At 35.9% G+C, this 22,867-nt stretch overlaps 1 protein-coding gene across 1 annotated transcript; it reads left to right on the top strand.

The window, feature by feature from the left end:
* Positions 1 to 457: 457 nt before the first annotated feature.
* On the top strand, positions 458 to 22,867 carry LOC126825353 (uncharacterized). The gene is made up of 13 exons (XM_050554952.2): positions 458 to 505; positions 2,413 to 2,508; positions 3,908 to 3,987; positions 5,449 to 5,592; positions 6,431 to 6,533; positions 7,083 to 7,185; positions 8,138 to 8,215; positions 9,248 to 9,315; positions 12,945 to 13,000; positions 13,130 to 13,199; positions 13,471 to 13,548; positions 14,050 to 14,180; positions 15,148 to 22,867. The coding sequence occupies exons 2-13, from the start codon at positions 2,430 to 2,432 to the stop codon at positions 15,292 to 15,294; spliced, it is 1,137 nt and encodes a 378-aa protein (XP_050410909.1). The 5' UTR covers positions 458 to 505; positions 2,413 to 2,429; the 3' UTR covers positions 15,295 to 22,867.

The raw sequence follows: 22,867 nt of genomic DNA, 5'->3' as shown, positions 1-22,867 counted from the left end.
CCCCATTTCATTTCATTTCATTTCAGCTTTCGGCCTAGTAGGGCCTATAGGTAATTATGTTTGTGTGTAGTGCGGTCCCCTTGTCCGTACTATAAAATTTCTCTTGGCGTATCAAAATATGTCAAGAAAACAAATTCCTAAACATTTGTGTTATAATTTTTTTATTGGCATTTTTTAAAAACAAAACAAAAAAACCCCATTGTATAATGTGGTCTGATCTCAAAAGATACCGGTAATAGCAGACGACGCACAAAGTAACATTTGTCGAGTTTAATTTCGTATCCGAGAAGCCGGCGCTATTGTACTACCATTTTATTTAATATTTTCACTCATTTAGATTGATTTAATATTTTGGATTAAGACTTAAATGAAAATCTTTGCTCTGAAAATCAAATTTTTCATGTGTTCTTTATCTAGATACGAAAATAATTTAGAGATATATAAAAGGTCACATGATCTGTCATCGTTATCACAGCTGAGCGAGTATATGTAACTTCTTATTCGAGTAAGTCTTCTTTGTCTTAAAATATGCATTGCCAAGTTTTCACATTACTTGCATAGATCTTATGAATATATTGTGCAATGAATTCTAGCAAAACGTGCATGCATGTCGATTGTCTGTACCGAATATCGGGACCCGAAACCGGTCAATTTGTGGAAATTTCCATTCATCTTGAGCCCCCCGAATCTATTTTTATCTCTCGTTCATATTCCATCCAGTTTGTGACTCGGCCAGAACCTCGCCGCTCACTCGTGCACAGGTTTATAACAAAGACTAATTTTATCATCATTTATGATTTAAATTCTAGAAACAGTGTCCTTGATTGATAACAATGTCAACTTTGTTAAAGAAAATTGCAATGCCAGAAAGTCGGTGACTGTTGTTGGCCTGACCTATTTTTTGTTACCCAATTCTAGTGTTTATTTTTGTGGTATATTAACCGACTTTTTGGTTATGTCATGGCAGATATTATTACCATGGTGATCTATGGTCTAGGCTCAAGGACTAGGCCTCATTTATAGGGGGTGCATGTTATTGTTTGACAATGACAACTTTTATTTCTGAATCTATAAATAGATTATTACAGCCTTGGTGATATATTATTACATCATTTCAGTTTATAGATTATATTCATAAGGTCACCGCCATTGGCTCTTGCTGAAATGAAATGGGGTTTAACATCCTACTGTTCTGCTCCTACTGGGCTAATGAAGACAGGCATGTGGTGTGCTATATATGAGGGAAATTTTGCCCGGACAGCGGCCAGCACTACAGTTTATTCTTAAATTGAATTCCAATTGTCAATGGATCTTTTACGTGCATGCCAGTATGTACACGAGACCTTGTTATTTTGTACCATCCGAACAATTAAACAGCTGTCCTTGTCAGGTCCTCAATCCTTCACCACTGACAAGAGGAAACCACTGCGGAAAATTCTGAATAACTCGCTTATTCACTTAATGGCTCTCGTTGAACGGAGAATGTATAGTCGTTCAAATGGTACGAAAAACCACAGTCCCGTGTACATACTGGCGTGCATGTAAAAGATCCCTTGGCAGTTGGAATTTGATGTAAGAATAGGCCATAACGTCACTGTCCGGGCGGAATTTCTCTCATACATAGCACGCTGTATGAACAGCTTCATTAACCCGGTTCGGAGTAGGAAGTTGAACAACTTTTCATTTTTAAACTAGTACGATAATCCATCTAAATACCATAGTCCTGTTCATGAACGAATTATAGGGCCTGCAATAATTATTATCATGTAAATTTTACCTCTGTCTGTCTGGGGTGGGTTTCATGGTCTACTTTTATGTAAAAACTGAGATGAAGTGCCCAAAAAATGAATTTCCACTGTCATGGTTCGTTTTTATGTCATATGGCCGAATGTTGGTTTTTGATTTTATCCGAATGACTATACATGTACCTGTCGTCCGCCCAGCACCACTCACAAGGGGTAATCACTCTGCTCAGCACCACTGACAAGGGGGCATCACTCTGCTCAGCACCACTGACAAGGGGGCATCACTCTGCTCAGCACCACGCACAAGGGGAAACTTGGCTGGAAAAATATCAAGCACATTTCTTGGCCATCGCTGAGTTCATCCCTTGTCCTCGTGATATTTAAAACATTAATCATGGTGCCAGTATCTGTAAAATTCTTTTTGTAAATTATCATTTTGTTTTACCTTACGAATGAAGCCTGTATCATTAACAGACTGTACAGCGCAGTACGACCAGCCGCCTGGATCTATTGATATTTGTTGCAATATGAGTGTGATTTGTGTCATGGCCCCCGGGATCCTTGTTTTATTTGAGTCTAGTGCGGTCATCCTGCGTGTACTATTAAACTCATGTCTAAAATTCTCCAGTTATATTTCCATCAATTAGAATATTTTCTTTTATTTCAGTAAATATTAAAGCTGTAATGATGTTGTTAGCTTGTCCATGTTTAAACGTTAAAATCTATGCAAAAGATTTAAAACCATGTTCTGGTAGACTGAAAGGTAGGTCATAATTACAACACCTGTAATTTACACGCTACTCATTATCTTCTTAGCAGCGACGTTCTTGGTAAAAAGCCTAAATCTCCGCCAAATCCGAGATGGCTGCGATGAAGTCATACTTGGTACATGGTCAGTTGTATCACAGATAGAGCCATATTAGTGCCAGGTATTGCCACTGCAGTCACACATTTTGCAATTCGGGTGATACGATTCATATCACGATTCATAACCAGGTCATTATTTACCAAGAAAACAACAAGATAAATGAATAATTGAAATTTTTAATCCTGCCAATGTGAAAGAAATGTAACTGTTTGATATGACGATATTGATGTGGATCAAAATAAGGGCCAAAATATTTTAAGAGTGTTTGTGTACCTATATGTGAGTCTGAGAGGATAAGAAGAGTGACAGGTTGCTGACTGAAGCGACAAAAAACATTAAAAAGAATGTCGATACATTGATTCAGCGTCTCAAGATTCAATATGCAATTCAACGAGATATATCGTTCCAGCATCTAGACTGTATTGAGATTTTTTTACCCCTCTTTCATTAGAAATATTTGGTCATCTGCTGATGTTGATCATTTTACCTGTCTGTGTCAACCAGGTGAATGAAGGACAATTTGTTGAACTCAACTGTCTGTAGCATATTGTATGCTACACATTGTATGCTCATGTTCTTTAAATGGCCTGGGGAAACACTGTACGTGGACAATTTGTTGAACCGCGACTGTCTGTAGCATGCTGTATGGCACACATTGTATGCTCATGTTCGTTAAATGGCCTTGGGAAACACTGTACTGGACAATTTGTTGAATTGTGACTGTCTTTAACATGCTGTATAACTTATGCCCCTGTTCATTATTGGGGAGCCACGGTGGCTAGGTGGTTAAGACGCTGGCTCGCTAGACTGGAGGTCGGGTGTTCGATCCCTGCATTGGCCGAGAAAGTTCATAAGGATTTTCCAACATGATTCCCCTTGTCAGTGGTGCAAAACGGAGGGCCTTACAAGGACAGCTGTCTAGTCCTTCTGATGAGACGAAAAACCGAGGTCCCATGTATACATTGGAATGCACATAAAAGATCCCTTGGTAGTTGGAATTCGATATAAGAGTAGGCGATAGTGCCGCTGCCCGGACGAAATTTCCCTCATAGCACACTGTATGGCATATGCCCGTCTTCATTAGCCCAGTATAGGAGCAGAACAGTAGGACATTAAACCCCATTTCATTTCCTTTAATTGGCCTGAGAAAACACTGAATGTGTGTAACTATATACTGTATAGTTTACTTGCTGAATGAATATTAAAATTTCTTGATGAAAATGTGCAGTTGACAATAATACTGGGCTTATAAATCAATCTGTTTGATTCCCCCATTTATCCTATATCTTTCTAGATTTTGGTTGTAATTCTGGCGATAAAGAATTTGAGGAATCTTTAGCTGAAGTTAAACTGGATAACCAAGGCATAACAATTGTAAGTTTTCTACACATTGCTATATACATGTATAGGACCTGGGTATAAGACACCTGTCGTAATATATACAGGTGTGATAATTTGTACCTGACAAAATCTGTGACAGATGCCTGACGTATATATATATATAGAGTTGGATGTACAGTAAACTTTTGCATAAATCGGATCTAAGTGGACTGACCAATTTTATCTGAGTTAAGCAAAGATCCGAGTTATCCAAAGCCAGAAATTCAATCTTAGCTCGATTAGAAATAAACTGCATTTCAAGCTTTTGTTTGTATGTTCCAGTAGACAACTTCCGTTTTGTCGCCATCTTTGAAACATGTCCTAAATTTGTGTCTCTTACAGCAGACAGCGAGTTTTGAATTTTCCGTGGAAATTTTATTATTATGTTGCATCAAATAGGCTGATTTGAGGCAAAATGATAGGGGGAAGTATTTGGGGGGTCTGTGCATGGAATAAGTAATCTCGTTTTAGGCCATCAGGACAAAACTGACAGTCAAATTCTGAACATACTGCTGATCCGACTTAGGCGAAGGGAAAAAAAACAGAATTGGATCAAATGGACCAAACATTTTGATCCCAGTTGAGCAAAGATCCGACTTACTCACAGAAATTTAATAAGAAAAACATGCAGGATCAAAGGGTTCAAACGATTTTATCCGAATTGAGTGACTTATACGAATTCGACTTACATGTATGCGATGTTTACTTTACAAATCATGATGGGGTTTGTGTGGCCAAATGGTTAACACGTGCGCGTTGGATCATACATGTAAGGTCTATCATAAAGGGGGGGTTGGATGGCCGAATGGTTAGCACGTGTATCGTGTAAGGCCTGTCATTGAGTCAACTGGTGTGGTTTCGAATCCCCGGTTTGTACATGACAAGGAGTAGGGTCGCCTGTCCAACCTAGTGGGTTTTCTCCGGGTCCTCCGGTTTCCTCCCACTGCTAAAGACCCCTACGCGCAAGCGAATTATTGAAATAAAATTAAACCATACGTTAGTCCCGAAATGACCCAGTTTGTGTCGAGTGGACGTTAAACCCTCTCTCTCTCTCTCTCTCATAAAGTCAAGTGGTGTGGTTTCGCTTATCCATTGTACATGTAAATAACAAAATGTAGGGTCGCCTGTCCAACCTTATGGGTTTTCTCCCTGGGCGCTCCGGTTTCCTCTCACTACTAAAGACCCCTATGCACTCTCGAATTATTGAAATAAAATTGAACCAGATGTTAGTCCCGAAATGACCTAGTTTGTGTAGATTCCACGTTAAACCCCATTTCTCTCTCTCTCCAAGGTGGGTTCTCTCTCCGGAGTATGCATCAACCTACTGACTTTCTATGGGTAGCCATATATTTTTTTACCAATGTATGTACACTTGACTGACCCGAAAAATCGTGTGAATACACTACTGGTCGATAATATTGATGAATATTACCACCTGGTATGTTATTTTTGCAGGAACACAGTTATCTGGTACATCGTGAAGCCTATGGAAAATATAAATTATTTCAATGTTTAAGTTGTAAAAGTAAAACTCATCTAGTTTATAATGAGTTAAATCGTGATAATGAAGAATGTATACTAGTCAATACAAAATTACAGGTTAGTATACACTTACCTGTTAAACTTCCTTGCGTCGCAGCTTACCGAATAGTACACACTTACCTGTTAAAACTTCCTCGCGTCACAGCTTACCGAATAGTACACACTTACCTGTTAAAACTTCCTCGTGTCACAGCTTACCGAATAGTACACACTTACCTGTTAAAACTTCCTTGCGTCGCAGCTTACCGAATAGTACACACTTACCTGTTAAAACTTCCTTGCGTCGCAGCTTACCGAATAGTACACACTTGTCTGTTAAAACTTCCTCGTGTCACAGCTTTCTGATTATGTACATCTATGATAGTCTAGTGGCGTGGTTTCAATCCCAGGTTTTGACGTTTCAAGGCGTAGGGTCTCCTGCCCAAACTTCTGGGCGTTTTTCACTGGTTTCCTCCCACTGCTGGAAGGTTGGGTGGCCGAATGGGTAACTCTGTCATTGAGTCAAGTAGCGTGGTTTTAATTCCCTGCTTGTACGTGACAAGAAATGGGGTCGCCTTATGTAACCTTGTGGGTTTTCTCCAGGTCCTCCATCCTCTTCCTGTTAAAGACCCCTATGCACAAACAAATTATTGAACCTTATGTTAGTCCCGAAATGACCTAGTTTGTGATGAGTGAACGTTAAACAAGTTCAAAGTGTTCTCATGACCTTTCATTCACTACTGGACCACAATGTTCTCAACAAACTTTCTGGAGAGTGGCATTTCAAGGAATTTTCAATCCATATTTTACTAAAGTGTATATAATAAGCATCTCATTTGTTTTATATTGTGGTCTGATCCCGCTGTATTTGTTTTATATTGTGGTCTGATACCGCTGTATATGTTTTATTTTGTAGTCTGATGCCGCTGTTATAGACAGATTAAAACATTCTGCAAACTTTTCTAAACCTTTTGGTATAATACTACAGAAACCCAGTGAACTGGGTGGAAATGCACCTGGTGAGTGACTTAATTAGAATGTTAACATTGTAGCCATATTGCATTGATATTTGGGAGCCACCGTGGCTTAGTGAGTAGGATACTGGCTCGCTAACCGTAGAGTTCTGTGTTCGATCTTTGCATTGGCCGAGAAAGTTTCTTAAGATTTTCTAGCGTGGTTCCCCTTGTCCTTGTGTAGAACAGAGAGCCTGGCAAGGGACAACGTATAGTCATTCGGATGGGACAGGAATCTGAAATCATGTGTTCACTATGGCATGTACGTAAAAGAACCCTTGACACAGAATTGCACAGGCAAAATATCTCTCATTGCATACTGTATGCCTTTCTTCATTAGCCCAGTCTGAGCAGAACAGCAAGACTTTAAACCCCAATTCATTTTGCAAGTTATATCTTGGAGTGGAAAAGATTGGCGTACAAAGTTTGTTCCAACCAGACATATAATCACTAAAAGAAATAGAAGTCGTGCCAAATCTGTTTGGTAGTTACAAAGATGAATTGAAATTTTATTTTCATTTCTTATGTGTAACTTATCGATTGTTTATGTTGTAGATCCTCGTAACTTGGATTCCCTACAGACACATCTGAACCAAGTTCAACAACAACTCAGTCGTTTTTTATTGTCAGAAGAAGAAGCTCTAGAAGATAGGATAAGGTAAAAACATTTGACGCCGTTTTAGATTACTTACACGGCCTTCGCACATAGGTTATTTTCTACCAATTGACACATTCAAAGCCGTTTTAGAATACTTACAAGGCCTTCAGGCTGTTTTAAAATACTTGCAAGGCCTTTGCTCCGAGATTACCATCCACAAATATATGTCTTCACACTGAGGTTACCTTCTACAAATTTACATTTAAGGTTGTTTTAAAATACATGTAAGGCCTTCGCACTAAGTTTATTTTCTACCAATTGACATATTCAAGATCGTTTTAAAATAATTAAGGCTGTTTTAAAATACATGCAAGGCCTTCACACTGATTTTACCTTCTACCAGGTTACCTTGTAACGCCTGGTTGTCATTTTTCATAAAAATTCAAATTTTCTACTAATCGAGACTATAATTGTATTCAAGAGCTAAATCTGTCTGTCTTTCTTTTGGCTTCAATTATTATATAAATTATTAATTACACATTTTATTAACATGACGAAACTATAATCAACTCTTTCGATCATCTGATGTTTGTTATTGGAACAAGATCGTTGTTTAATGATTTAAATAAGATATGGATAATCAAAACTTTGTTTACTATCATAGCAATGTCAATCAAGACTACACTATTCTTCAAACGGCCATAACTTCGCTGAGAATAAAGAGTAATTTGACTGAAATTTTCAGATCGTAAGGTTTGTCATTGAGTCAAGTGCCGTAGGTTTGATTCACAGCTGCAGCGTAACAAGAAGTAGGTCGCCAATCAAACCTTGTGGGTTTCTCCGAGTCCTCGAGTTTCATCCCACTGATAAAGACATCTATTTGCAATCAAATTATTGAAATAAAATTGAACAGTCCCAAACTGACCTAGGTTATTTTGAGTGGACGTTAAACCTCATTTCTATCTATAGATATGAAACAATGATGATGTAATATTTTATTTTTTTATTGTAGACAATATGAGGAAGAACAAAGAGCTGATTTTCAACTTGTTCAGGATCAGGCGAAGGCTGATAAACGTAAAATGATCAGGTAATGTTTACTTTTTATACATGTTGACTGTACTATAGAGTTTTTTATCCCGGGGAAATAAAATGGTGTTTAACGTCTGACAGGGCTAATGAAGACGGACATATTCCATACAGTGTGCTGTGAGGGAAAATCTTTGTCGGAATATTATATCCGGGGTGGGAGGGGGCACGGTGACTCAGTAAGTAAGACACTGGCTAGCTGAAAGTCTAAGGTTCGTTCTCGGTGTTGGAAAGAAACTTCCTCAGAATTATTATAATTTTTATAAATCATTTATTTAACGTGCGCTTTCACAAAGATATATTCTGATGCACTGTACGATATACATTACAACAAAAAAAAAAAAGATTTTAAATATGAAAAAACTCAAAACAATAAAAACATTTGAGAATCTATAATAAAAACACCCTATAAAGTTAATATCCTTCAATGACATTTAGAATTAGAGGTATAATATTCATAATAAAACAACTTTATGGATTTACTACTTCTTGGTATATTACATGCAACGTTTCAATACTCTTACAGGTATCTTTATCACACGTCGTAATAAATCAAGAATTAGTAAATCCATGAAGTTGTGTTATTATGAAAACTCTATAAAGTTGTATAAATAAAAACATACAACCCAGAATCTATAATAATTAAAGACAGTATAGTTAAATATTAAAAACTAGTAAAAATAAATCTATAACTCGAAAAACCAATCTTTTTGTCGTTCAGCATACTGTATGGCGTCTGCTTGTGTTCATTAACCTAGTCGGAGCAGAAAAGTAGGACGTTAAGCCTCCATTTCATTTGTATTCCAGAGTTGAACCAAGTATACTATTTACCTGTAGAGTTATTTATCTCAAGTCAAACCTCGACCTGTTATACAATATTTGTCTTGTAATTAATTATGTTACATGATAATATTGTCAACATAATCATCAAGTCTGGTATATTGTTATGAATTTTATGTGTTTTGGTATGTGCAAGGGGAGTAACTCCAGTTTAAGTTGACTGTATATATTATTGAATCATTTGTTATTTTAGCATTGTGTTAAGAGCTGCTGAAAGTACAGAAGACGTGTCTGAAAGCATGGATTTTTTTTCATCACACAGTAAGATTAACTTTTTTTTATTACTGTCATGTCATAGTTTTAATTGGCGTTCTTGCTGGAGATAAAGGGGAATAATTTATAGGTGACACCAGAGAGGACCTCATTGTTTACCTTACAGCATTGTTTTCCTGTACATTCATTACATCATTACAAACTGGTCTGTTGACCAAAGTTAGTTTTTGTCGCTAATCTGGAATTTAATCCTGATACGTCGTAATATGGTTGTCTTACCATCGACAAGGTCACATGACACCAAGTTTTTACTAGCGACGTCTGGTGGGAATTCCTTCAGCGTGGCCGCCCATTATATGACGGCACTCTCCTAGTGTTATGAGTTAAAATCACGGAGATGTATTGTTAAACACTGTCAAATTGAGCTGATACTACGCTAACATTAGTATATTATTTCCCAGAGTATAATCAGAAATATGATTCATGCTGGAATTATTGTACAGGGTTCTCCCGAACCTATTTAACGAGTCGTAAGGGTTTTTATTATAGAAAGTTTTTTTTTATTACAATAAGGGTTTTAATTACAATAAGGGCTTTATTACAATGTGGACCTACATTGTCGTCGGTCCGGACATCCGTCCGTCCACAATTGTTTGTGAACTCTCTACAGGTCACAATTTTTATCCAATTTCAATGAAACTTGGTTTTCGATATTGGCATGTATCAGACTGTAACTTCATGGATTATGCCCCCTGATTGTACGAAAAATCACGTTTCTAGCCTGTGAACACTGTAGAGGTCACAATTTTTATCCGATTCGGTTTAAACTTCAAAGGTATGTTTCGATATTCGCGCACATCGGACCAGAACTTCCTGAATTATGGCCCCTGATTGTACGAAATATAGCGTTTTTAGCTTGTGGACCTTATAGAGGTCACAATTTGTATCTGATTTAAAAATTAATAAAAAAACATTGGAATATATCACCGTTACACTCTAAGGATGGTTGTGTTCGAATTTCGTAAAAATCGGACCGAAACTGACAGACAAAATGGCCGGCCCTTGTTCGCAAATCGTGTCAAAATATTGTGTATCAGGGTTGCGGACCCTCTGGAGGTCACAATTTTCATCTGATTTTGATGAAATTTTAAATGCATGTTTATAGCCCAAATATCTTGGTTCCTTGCGATTTTCGTACATATCGAATCGTAACTTCCTGAATTATGGCCCCTGATTGTGGTCCCCGTCGAGGTCACAATTATTATCCGATTTACAAAAACGTTCGAATGTCGTCTGAGTTTGAATTTCATGAAAATCAGGCCAAAACTGCCGGACAAAATGGCCGCCCTTCGTACGCAAATAGTGTAAACATCTGGTATATCAAAGTTGTGGACCCTCTAGAGGTCACAATTTTGATCTGATTTCGATGAAACTTGAAATACATGATTATAACCCAAAGTTATTGGTTCCTGTCGATATTCGCACATATCGGATCGTAAATTCCTGAATTATGGCCCTGGAATGAACCAAAAAAATCACGTTTTTAGCTTGTGGTTCCTGTAGAGGTCACAATTTTTATCCGATTTAGAAACAAAAACGTGTGAATATATCACCATTACACACTAAGATCTTGGTTCCTTTTTATAATCACAGATACCCGAACTTAACTTCCTGCATTGTGGCCCCGCTGATTGTTCGAAAAATTGCATTTTTAGCGGATTCTCTCGAGGTCACAATTTTTTTCCGATTTTAAAAACTGTTGAAATATATCACCATTCCACCTTAATGAAGGTTATCTTCGAATTTCAAGAAAATCGAAATGAAACTGCTCGACAAAATGGCGGCCCTTTGTACGCAAATTTTGTAGAAGTGTGTAATACGAAGGTTGTGGACCCTCTAGAGGTCACAATTGTTATCCGATTTTGATGAAACTTAAAGGAGCTAAATCGCTAACACTTGAGACCTTGAAATTGACAAAAGTGGGTCACAACGCATATAATACTGTAGTATGAATGTATATAAACTGATTTACATTCAATGGTTTCCGTTTTTACTCCAATTTCAAATCATCTATGTTCGGCGAAATAAGCCAGCAATCTCAAGCGAGTGCAAATTTCTAGTGTCTGGTTATTCCAGTCTATATATGCCGTTTGATTTGGTTCAATGGGTCTAGCCCCGTCCCTCGAGTCTCTTGATACAACTGGGGCTGAAGCGCATTATGGTACACGATTCGTGTACAAATGGTAAAATGTTTATTTTGTCTTAAATATTGGATATCAAAAGCCCATCTTTTTCCGGTAAGATCACAACATGAATATTGATTTAATTTGACAAAAAAAAAGTGTTTTCAATGTTGAAGATTTTGGATGATATTGAGTTAGAGACTTAGCTACTTTAAAACATATCTTTATATCCCAAAGATCTCAGTCCCTTTTGGTATTTGCACATTTCAGGCCATAACTCACTGGATTATTGCCCCTGATTGTACAAAAAATTGCTTTTGTTTTTAGTCTGTTCTCTATCCATCTCTTGCAAAATGTGGGCATATCCTGCCTGGCAGCCACTGGTTGTTACAGTATTTCTGGAGTCTATTGTCTGTTACCAGAATAACCTAAAATATCCTCCAACCGATGATTCTATCATCCTTCCCGCATGATTCGGCCCCAAAATTTGCATATGACCAACAGTTGCTGACTCCTGTCAAAGATTCGGGTTCAATATTGATGAATTGCACTGGACTTACATTCAGAAATTAAATTGGGCTTAAAACATCCTTCCTTTCTGCATCAACTGGGCTAATGAAGCCGCTCCTATGTGTGCTATCAGGGAATTTTCCTTGACAGCGGTGCTGCGACCTACTGTTATTTTCAATGGTTCTTTTACGTGCACGCCAATGTGTACACTTGGTCCCTGTATTTAGATTCAGAGATTGAACCACTGTGAAGGTCCGTTCATACTACATCCGTATCTGTAAATACGTGCGTGAATACGTACTGGTATACTTTAGTCATTTTTAGAGAAAGAGTTCAAATAGAATCTGGCACGTATTGCGCAAAAAAATAACTGCGTCCGTTAAGCCGGATTGATTGCTCCCAGAGCATATTTTTGTAGAGTGCGTCTGGCATTTCGGCTAGTGAGCCGAGCTTTAGCCAATCAGCGAGTACTTTCCCCTCATTACATCATCTCCCCAAATAGAAACTCAATCTCTGACAGACAATTCAGCCTTGAAAGCCAGACGTTTTTGCGTTTTCTATTTGAACGGCAAAATACGGATGCATGTGCGGATACGGATACGTTTATGGATACGGATGGAGTATGAACCGAGCTTTAAAGTGTCAGAAGTCAGATCAAAACATGTGACTCAGTCCACTAACAAGCAAGTTATTGCAGAGTGATATATACTCAATGCTTAAAACCTTGGAGCTGTGGTTTTCTACTGAGCTAAATATTAAGTTAAGATATTTATCATGGAAGGATTAATAGTTGATGAGTTGGTTCTGGTAGTTATTGGGTTCTAAATTTCATTTTATTTATTTGTCTTGATATGTTTGACAGCGACTTGTTGAAACGTCATCGCAGTGAAATAAACAGTAGTTGTTATTATCCATATATAAATAATGTTTTATTTAATTGACTTCTGGTTAACTTTAGACGATTGTTGTTTTTGTTTTTTTTAGACGAACAAAGCCTGCAAACATCAACTCCTTCCAAACATAAAAGTAAAAATAAGAAAGTAAGTTACCTATCATTACTATTTAAATCTACTTATATGTTTTGTTGCTTGGCAACATATTTTTTTTACTATTTGAATGAAATTCAGTTTTTTTAGCTCCTCCTATACAATTTAATTTTATATTTACAGCGAAATGAAATGAGACAATCGTCACAATCATTCAGTGGAAATCGAAGTTATCAAAATATAGATTCAGAAGGTATGTTTATATTTTAAACAGGGTTTGAATAGGATGATTCTAGACAAAACTGGTAGCATTGTCTCCACCTAATCTCTATATTTTCCAACCGTCAAGGTCTCCTTTATTTTGAAAAGCTTTGGAAGTTTTATCGACTGATCTCTTTTGCAAAATTTTTTTGCAACATCATTCCTCAGCTTGTTTTCAAATTTATATAAGACTATAATTATTGTAACAATGGTTACCAGACAGCCCATGATATTGATATAAGACTATAATTTCTTTATTGTAGCAATGTTTATGTTAGACGAGGTTGATCCAGTAGATGAACCGTTTTATGAAAGTGACGAAGGCGATGATATTAGTCCAAGTAAGATATAACATTGCTATAGTAACTATCAATATGACATCTTTATAGTAACTATCTACATGACATCACTACAGTAATTATCAATATGTCATCCCTATAGTAACTATCAATATGACACTATATAGTAACTAGCAATATGACATCGCTATAGTAACTATCTATATTACATCGCTATAGTAACTAACTATATGACATCACTATAGTAACTATCATTATGTCATCCCTATAGTAACTATCAATATGACATCCCTATAGTAACTCTTAATATGACATTGCTATAGTAACTATCAGTATAAAATATCGCTGTAGTAACTATCAATATAACATCGCTATAGTAATATCGCTATGTCATCACTATATAGTAAGGTAATGTTCAGTATAGATATAGTATGTCGTCACTATAGTAACTGAATGTTCAGTATGGATATATCATCGCTATAGTAACTTAATGTTCACTATTGAAATGTCATAAAATCATTTCTTATATATTTTCATGTACAGTAAAATCTCGGGAAGACGCAGGAACTAGAAATCGTCATAATTTATATTCCTCATCTGTGCCTATATCTGTGCCCATGTGGGGTAAAGGTCGACATCATAGTACAGAAGATGAAGATGAGGATGATCATGATGTGAGTATCTTCAATAATATAGCGGAAGCCGCAGGGAGTCGGTGTGTAACATAGTTCAATCACGATGTAGGTCAAGTAAGTTCCCCATTGTCAGTCGTGCTAAGGACTGCTGTTTAGTCATTGAGATGGGATGAAAAACTAAGATCATATGTACACATTGGCATACACGTGAATTGACTGTTGGAATTCGATAAGATTTGACTGTAGCGCGGTCATTTATTGATAGATGTTTTATTACGATTCCGGTTCTACTACACGTGGCAAGCAAAATCGTTTCAGTGTTCGGATGGGACAAAAAAAACCCCATGGCCCAGCGATTAACTATTTGGCAAAGACGCAATATAGCCCTTGACAGATGGTACAGAATAAAACACGGCCCAGCCGTTAACTATTTGGCATGGACGCAATATAGCCCTTGACAGATGGAATATGATTTTGAGAAGATAGAAACGCTGTTGTTTTCTGCCACAATCTATTGACCAGGTCGGTGTAGAACAGTTAAACCCCATTTCATTTCTTTTCTATCAACTGTAGTACTGTGGGCTATATATGGGAAAAGGATTTAATGTCGTGTTTTATTCACCAAACTTTCTGTCATTGCCTCAATTAACCATATGTTAGTCCCGACATGACCTAGTTTGTGTCAAGTGGATTTCTCTCTCTCTTTGCATAGCACGATACTGAAAACTTCTACATTTTAATCGTGTTACATGTCTAGATGTCATTAGCCCAGTCGAAGCAGAACCCTAATTCATTTCATATCTTGATGCCATCTTTATTAGCCCAGTCGGAGCAGAACAGTGAGACGTTAAACCCTTCATTTCATATCATATCTTGATGCTGTCTTCATTAACCAAGTTGAAGCAGGACAGTAAGACATAAAAACCCTTCATTTCATATCATATCTTGATGGGGTTTTTTTATTGAAAGGGTTTATTTGACGTGAAATATAACTTTGATATTTCAGGACACCCCATCGGATCACGATCAGATAGCAGATAAAATGCAGGCCTTGGCTGAAAGTATCACCGATACTGGTAGATATATTTTTGGAGATCGTCCACGACCTAGAATGAACACTGGCGAATTTATCCAGAAAAATATGAAAAATTGAGATGTGAATATTCATTTTATATCGTGTCTTCTAGTAATGTGACCAGGTCTTCATTATGAGAGAAGGCTGGCAGTGTGACCAGGTCCTCAATATACACGTAGGACAAGGCTTGACTTCTAGCTGTGTGACCAGGTCCATAATATATAGGACAAGGCTTGACTTTTAATAGTGTGACCGGGTCCTCAAATAGGCGATGACTCATGTTATAAAATCAGAGAAAAGATACCACTAATGATACACAATATGCAATTAAATTATTCCAGTGGATCTGTTAGCCTCACGTTCTGGACTCGACCCTGCTTCTGTCAATTTCTATGGTCTCAAGTAAAGAATATTTTATAGGACCACATTAATCTGAGTAATGTTAAAATTATTTTATTTCCTACACATTTACACCAGCCTGGTATTGTTTTTTCCTTTTACATGGTCAGTAATTATATTAGTCACAGATGTCTGATCGTGTTGATAAAATCATTGTAACACATCCTATCACCCGACGTGACCGGACACCTGACTTCTCACCTGACCTGACCAGACACCTCTATTAGCCACAGGTAAAGAATTGTCTATAAATTAAAGCAGTAAAGTGCATCATCTTTCACGTCACATGATTAAACATTACGGTGATTATGTCTTTAAACAATCAAGTGACATCACGATATGAGTGGATGATGAGTGGTGATTGGCTAATGAATTCTACAATCGGGCAAATGCTTTGGCGGACACATTTGGCGAATTTCGGCACAAATTGATTCGAGCGAATCATTCGGCTAGTGTGTCTACAGTTTTTGTGATAAAATAGTTTTGACCTCAGAACCTTGTATCTGAAAATTTTGTTAAAAGAGTGCTAGGGGTGGTAGATTGAACAGTAGTTACTGATCAGTTTCAATTAGAACGATATTCTAAGACCAAAACCAATTTGAAAACAGAACAGACTGTAGTTGATACATGTATTGTTCACAAACATTAAAGATACATTATGTAAGATTTAGATAAAGAGCTAGTCATTCTTGCTTTAATAGTTCAAAAATATATAACGTAAAATCAAAATATATTGAAAATTTCATTCAAATTGTGAGCAAAGATATCAGCTTTTGAAGGTGTGACAAGATGGGTGCATCTTAGTCTCACCGTTATTAAATTAAATCAAAATATGGCTGAACGGTTCTAATCGTCTTGATTATGGTCTGGATAGGTGAATTAATGTCTAATTAATAATTTAGATAACATTTCAGTCCTAAAAAAAGACTTGCAACAAGCAAATTTAGCTCTTACATAATGTGTGTTTAAATTTAAACCATATAAAGATGGAATGTAAATTAGACTGTTGATTTTGTAAACTATATGAAACTATATTTCGAATATAATATTATTATATAGCAATTAAAACGGTTGTGTTGATACAATTTGAATCATAGAAAATATAAATTTTGATCTGTTATTAATATTTGTGTAAGTTTGGTGATATTGTGCTTGATATAAGATTAATAGTGCTTAATGTTTGACATCTTCACATCTTCACAATATTACTGGTACTGGCCTTCAGACTAAAATATTATTGTATGATAGGGGTTTGTGAGGAGGTGTGCGGTAGTCAATAGGTATGGAATTGACGTAGAGTTTACAATGGTCCCTTCTTCAGAGCGTGAGAGAGAACGAGAGACCACCCTCCCTTGGCAGTTGGAATTTAAACGTCGCCAGAAATGCCTGGCATTGGTCGCCAACCTTATTGTCACAATTTGTGAATGAAATACATTAATATTTTGAAGATGGTAAACATTTTTTATACTATTGTTATTTGAGTAGAGGTTAATCATAAGCACAGTGTTTACGAAGAAAGATTAACTCGTATCCACAGTGTTTACGAACAAAGATTACCTCGTAGCCACAGGGTTTACGAAGAAAGATTACCTGGTAAATATTGAATTTACGAATTATGATTACCTCATACAGGTAAATATTGTTGAGTCATTGGTTACCCAACCCTGACCATGGTTCATTATACGGATTATCCCAATACCCTAACCGTAGTTCATTGAAGCTATCAAACTGTCCCTGTATGTGTTTATTATACAGATTGTCCCAATAAAACCCCCGCAATATTCTGGCTATGAATAACTTCTTCCAATTATTTGAGCTATTTTTTTCCAATATATGTGATATATGTTTTTTTATTCCCTTCATTGTGATGGCTTCCATTTAGTGCTTGTGTTGCTTCGTGTATTTCAGTTGTCTACCATTTACAATCATTCATGTCTCACTGCTCTAATTTCATTGAGTCTGCAACCAGAAATATTTTCTGAACAATGAAGTTAATGAATTTGAATTCCGTAGAGTTGTGTCTTGTCTGTATCTCGGTTAATTAGTAGACCAACGATAGTCACTCTTTTGTGTTCCCTCTTCCAAAAATTATCCGAATAACTGGAAATGATTGGATGCTATATTTAAGATTTAGATAAAGAGCTGTCCGGTTTTTGCTCCTGTAAAAAAACTAAGATGATTTTGTCTCCGTATTGCTCATTATTTACATCAGTTGTGCCTTCATTTTCTCATATTTTATTCCATTTTATTATTAGAGGTTTCTGGATTCATTGGGTTTTATATGGACTAAGACTAGAAGTTGCTTCCCCTGATCTCAGAAGACAAATATAGCAGTTCTCCCCCATGTTCTAGCACAAGGGAACGACAGTGGCTCATGGAGTAAGTTGTTGACCCGCTTACCTGGAGGTTTCGTATTCTATCCCGGTGTTGGACAAGAAAGTTCCTCAGGATTGGTACGAAAAAATCGAGGTTCGATATACCCATAGGCATGCACGTAAAAGAACCCATTACGGTTCGAATTCTATATGAGAGTGGGTTATAGTGCCACTGTCTGGGCAAAATTGCCCTCCTAGCTAAGGCTGGGAATCGATATGAAATTTCAATATCAATTATCGGCAAGAATTTGTCAGCGATTATCGATAATAATTAGTGCTCCTACGACTAGTCGGATAGCCGTAAACGGTTAGAACTGGACGGTTAAACGGTTTGAATTCAACGGTACGGTTCTTCGGAGATGTCCCCCATTACATAGAGTTGTGTCTGATTATATTCCTCTTTATAACAAAACTTGTCCGTTGTAATTTTGTATTTGATGTTTGAAAATTTTAGAATGTAACAGTCGTCCAACGATGTCGACTGCTAAACAATGATACTATTAATAGCACTCGTCGTAGTCATACGGCAAAGTCAACGGACCTTGTTCGACTTTTGCTATTGTTAATCCAATCTAAATACTTCTCGGCATTTCTAACTATATTCTACCTTGTTTATTATTTACTTCAAAACGTAACCACCATTCAAAATATAATCATAAAGGCTAGAAAATGACATTATACTAGATTCGTTACGGCATTGAACACGTTTCATATCTCGTAATTTCTCGAATGAATTCTACTTTGGTTTTCAGTTAAATTAACCAATCATAAAAATTCTACTTGCAAGTGAGGAATTATTTCTTTATTGTCCAATCAATAGACGCCTTCTAATTTACTTTATTCTATTCTTAGTAACATTGTGTAATCGTAATATTATCGCCGTCTGTCACGTACGAAGGGAAATTGAGTATTGTTTTGTATATTATCTTTATATTGAATTAAAAAAATGTTTCAAATGAACCAAGTTAACCAGGTAAATAAATAGCTACGGCCTTAGATAGTTTAAATTTTCATTAAAGAATTTTACATGTCTGAAAAAATTCCTGAAATTTTTGCGCGTGTAATGCCTTTTATAACGCGAGTATAGCGTGCGCACGAGTAATGACTCGTAGCTCCTGACAAGCTCTGTTTTATGTTTAAAATTGATACCATACGGTTAACGGTTACTAACCGGTTAATAGCTACGGCTATTCGAATAACAAAAAGTCCTAACCGTAGGAGCTCTAATAATAATCGATTATCATTCTTCCGGAAAAACCGAACTTTACCAACCTGTTATTTGTGTTGATCGAGTTACAGTAGTGTTATTATCCTAGTCTAATACTGTGCCGATGTACGTAAAAAAATCAATTAATGTAAAATAATTAGTTGCTAAATGTAGGATTAACTTGAGTATTATTCTAAGTTTTGTTCTTGATTCATTTGAACCTTTTTTTTATTCCAATATCTCCGATAAATACAAAGACAATACATGGTTTCTCTTTGCAAGTTACTGGCGATCACACAGTGTTACTTATAATAGAATAAAATATAATAGAAGGCGTCTATTGATTGGACAATAAAAAATAATTACCAGCTTTCAAAGTAGAATTTTTATGATTGGTTAATTTTGACGAAAACCAAAGTAGAATTCTTCCAAGAAACTACGAGAGATATAGATATTTTCCCGGGAAGTCAAAAACGTGTTTGTATGGGCTGTATCTGACATGATTTAGTAATAAAAGCTGAGTTGATCATTAATAATACAATTAGTTTTATCGTGAAAGCAGACAATTTCTCGACAAATCAATCAAGAGCAAAGAAGGGAGATAATTCTAATTTTACTATATCACGTGCGATCGTCATTGTTCACAAAGTGCATGACCTATTTTAGTTTCAACTAGTAATAACAACAAAAACAACGAAAATATTAAAATAATGTATTTAATCTTAAAGTTTAGTTTTTTTTACAATAATATATATTTAAAATGTGCCAGTTTGTAAGCAGAGGGGGAAAATAGTTATTGTGTTGACGTTGTGTATTCGTTCATTCGTCTGCATGCCAGACTACGGCAAGTTCAGTCATGTGAAAGTGACCGTAACTTGCCGTCAGAAGGTAAATATACCGATAATCGATATTTGAATTTCAATATCGATTATCGTATCGCTAAATAACTTCTACCGATTATCGATTATATCGATATTTTTGCACAGCCTTACTCCTAGCACACTGTATGGTGTGTGCCTGTCTTCATTGGCCCATTTGGAGCAGAATAGCATTTATTTTGTTATAGGTCGAGAAATGTCATTGATTTAACATAGACTTGATTAGGAAGAGTACTACTGGTCTTACTCCATATTTAGATTAGTTTAGTTGTAGTGGTCTCCCTTATTTAGATCTGTACATAATGATATTGTTAAGTGGAAGAACTTGCTACTTGTATATATATGGATATATATTTTACTGTGTAATAATTATGCAACATTGTTGTCATTTGTAGCCCGATTCTTACCTTGTTTTGGTGAAAATGTCGTGGAGGGCTTTTTACAGGTACATTATGATATTTAATATACTGTAAAACAAGAAATTAACCAGGATCTGACATTCTGCAACCAGAGAATTATCTCAGACCTGAATGGTAGCCATGTTGAAAGATCAGTCAACTATGTTGTAAATTGTTTCAATGATATTTAGTAACTGGTATAAACAGGTCCTAATTCTATGGAGTACTGTTTATACTTTATATTATGTTATTGCTTTTGGGGCCACGGTGGCTAAGTGTGTAAGACACTGGCTCGCTAGCCTGGAGATTGGGTGGGGGGGGGTCAAATGGTTAGCACGTGCGCGCTGTATAATAAGGTCTGACATTGCGTCAACTGGCGTGGTTTCGATTCTCCAGTTGTACGTGACAATTGGAGTAGGGTCGCCTGTCCAACCTTGTGAGTTTTCTCCGGGTCCTTCGGTTTCCTCCTACTGCTAAAGATTCCTACGCGCAAGCGAATTATTGAAATAAAATCGAACCATATGTTATTCTCTGTTCTGAAGATGTGCTAATTGTAGACAGGGTAATTTGATCTGATAGAGGTTGTTATAGTTACCACAGAAAGTCAGGTTACTGTTGATTTCATTTCTTGCTTTCCAGTGTAGATGATTGTGAAACTGATACTATTAACTTATGAACTTTGACCTTTGACTAATGAAAATATTTGACATTACTCTAAACTAATATTTAATATGTATAGAAAGTGGTTAGAAATTATACAGTTGTCATTAATTAGTAGATGTGTAACTAGATGTAAACCATGACACTATAAGTGTAAAAGAGTGACTATTTATAACAGCCACTATTGAATACAGAAACCAGGGCCTTATTTATCGAAATCTTAACTAAAGATAAAATCCAAATTTTAGTAGATACTTCAATTTTAATTGGCTAAGCACTAAAATCAATCTAATTTTATCCAATCAAATTACTAAAATTTGGATTTTATCTTAGTTATAATTTTGTGAAACAGGCCCCTGGACAATAGTGGTGTATATCATTCAATTGTCACGGTCTTAACACCGCGAACACTGTAACCAAGGTATTCTTTAATCCTGTGTATTTAGCACTAATTTCTTTCACTTGTTTAATATCAAATCTTTGTTTAAAAATTCTAAAAAATCGTTTAAAATCATTTAATTTGTACTTGTGTCCAGTTTAAAGCTGACCATTCCATTCAATTTTTATAATGAGTATCAAATTTACAAGCATTTAATTTCTCAATCACTGTTAAAAAATAAACAACCAAATTGATTATTGATGTATAATGATTAATTTTGAACAGTGGTCAGCTTTTAATTGATACACAAGTACAAGTTAGATGATTTTGGGTGATTTTAAATGGTTTTTACAAATTTTTAAACACAGATTTGATATTAAACAGTTAGTGCTAGATACACAAGATTAAATGATACCCTGGATACAGTGTGTGTATGTTATTTATAAAAGTCATAAGTTAATGATATCATATTTACAGTGTACATGGTGTATATAGTATATCTATATAGATAAATAAATAAATAGGTTGTTTTTTGTGAGGTTATTTTATAGTAGAACAATAGAGGACTTTATTATATACATTTTATTTATCATAGAGAAAAAAACCCCATTAAATATATCAGTTAGCTGGGATTTTAATAGAGGTCTTTATTGAAACCAAGGAGTATACTTTTATATATCATATTTGAAAAAAAAAACAACCAGCAAATACATTTGAGCTGGGGGCTTTAATTATATTTCAAATATCATAATTAATTTGTGGTGCTCAAATTTAAGACAGCATTTAATAATTTTTGTGTTAAACTATTAATATGTTAACTGAAATAAGATTTCATCTGGGTATTTTGTGCCATAACTTTTGAGTCTCACAAGTAGGTAGTGGACTCAATTTATATTTTTTTACCCAGATAGGAGTCTGATAAAATTGTGTTTTGATAGAAAAACGTCTCCCACTATAAAGGCCCTGTTGTACGTTGGTAGCATTGTAAATGGCTGCACATTGCGGCTCATTAAGTCGCATTGATGTCATCCTTATCAGTGATTGTAGCGGCCTAGCGAATATTCACTCTGATCAGTAATGATGGCTGCAGCTGATAAGTTATTTGCATACTCGTATTTGAATTCTGCAAATAAGACAGGATGTGACGTCATATTTTTTTGACGTCATGAAATAGTGTATGACCTGTAAGCATGTTTTCTTCCTATGTTATATGGTTCTTGTCAAATTGATGAAGAATGATCAGAAATGTTCTGTTTAATATAAATTGCCAGTTCATTTTACTGATTTTTTTTTCTGAATTTATTTTTTTGCCAAAGACGAATGTAATTTTAAAGTAATAAAATTTATTAAGTTTG

The sequence above is a fragment of the Patella vulgata genome, chromosome 6 (assembly GCF_932274485.2).
Source record: "Patella vulgata chromosome 6, xgPatVulg1.2, whole genome shotgun sequence".
NCBI lineage: Eukaryota > Metazoa > Mollusca > Gastropoda > Patellidae > Patella > Patella vulgata.
The sequence above is the reverse complement of the archived record's forward strand: the minus strand, read 5'-3'. Positions and strand labels throughout refer to the sequence as shown.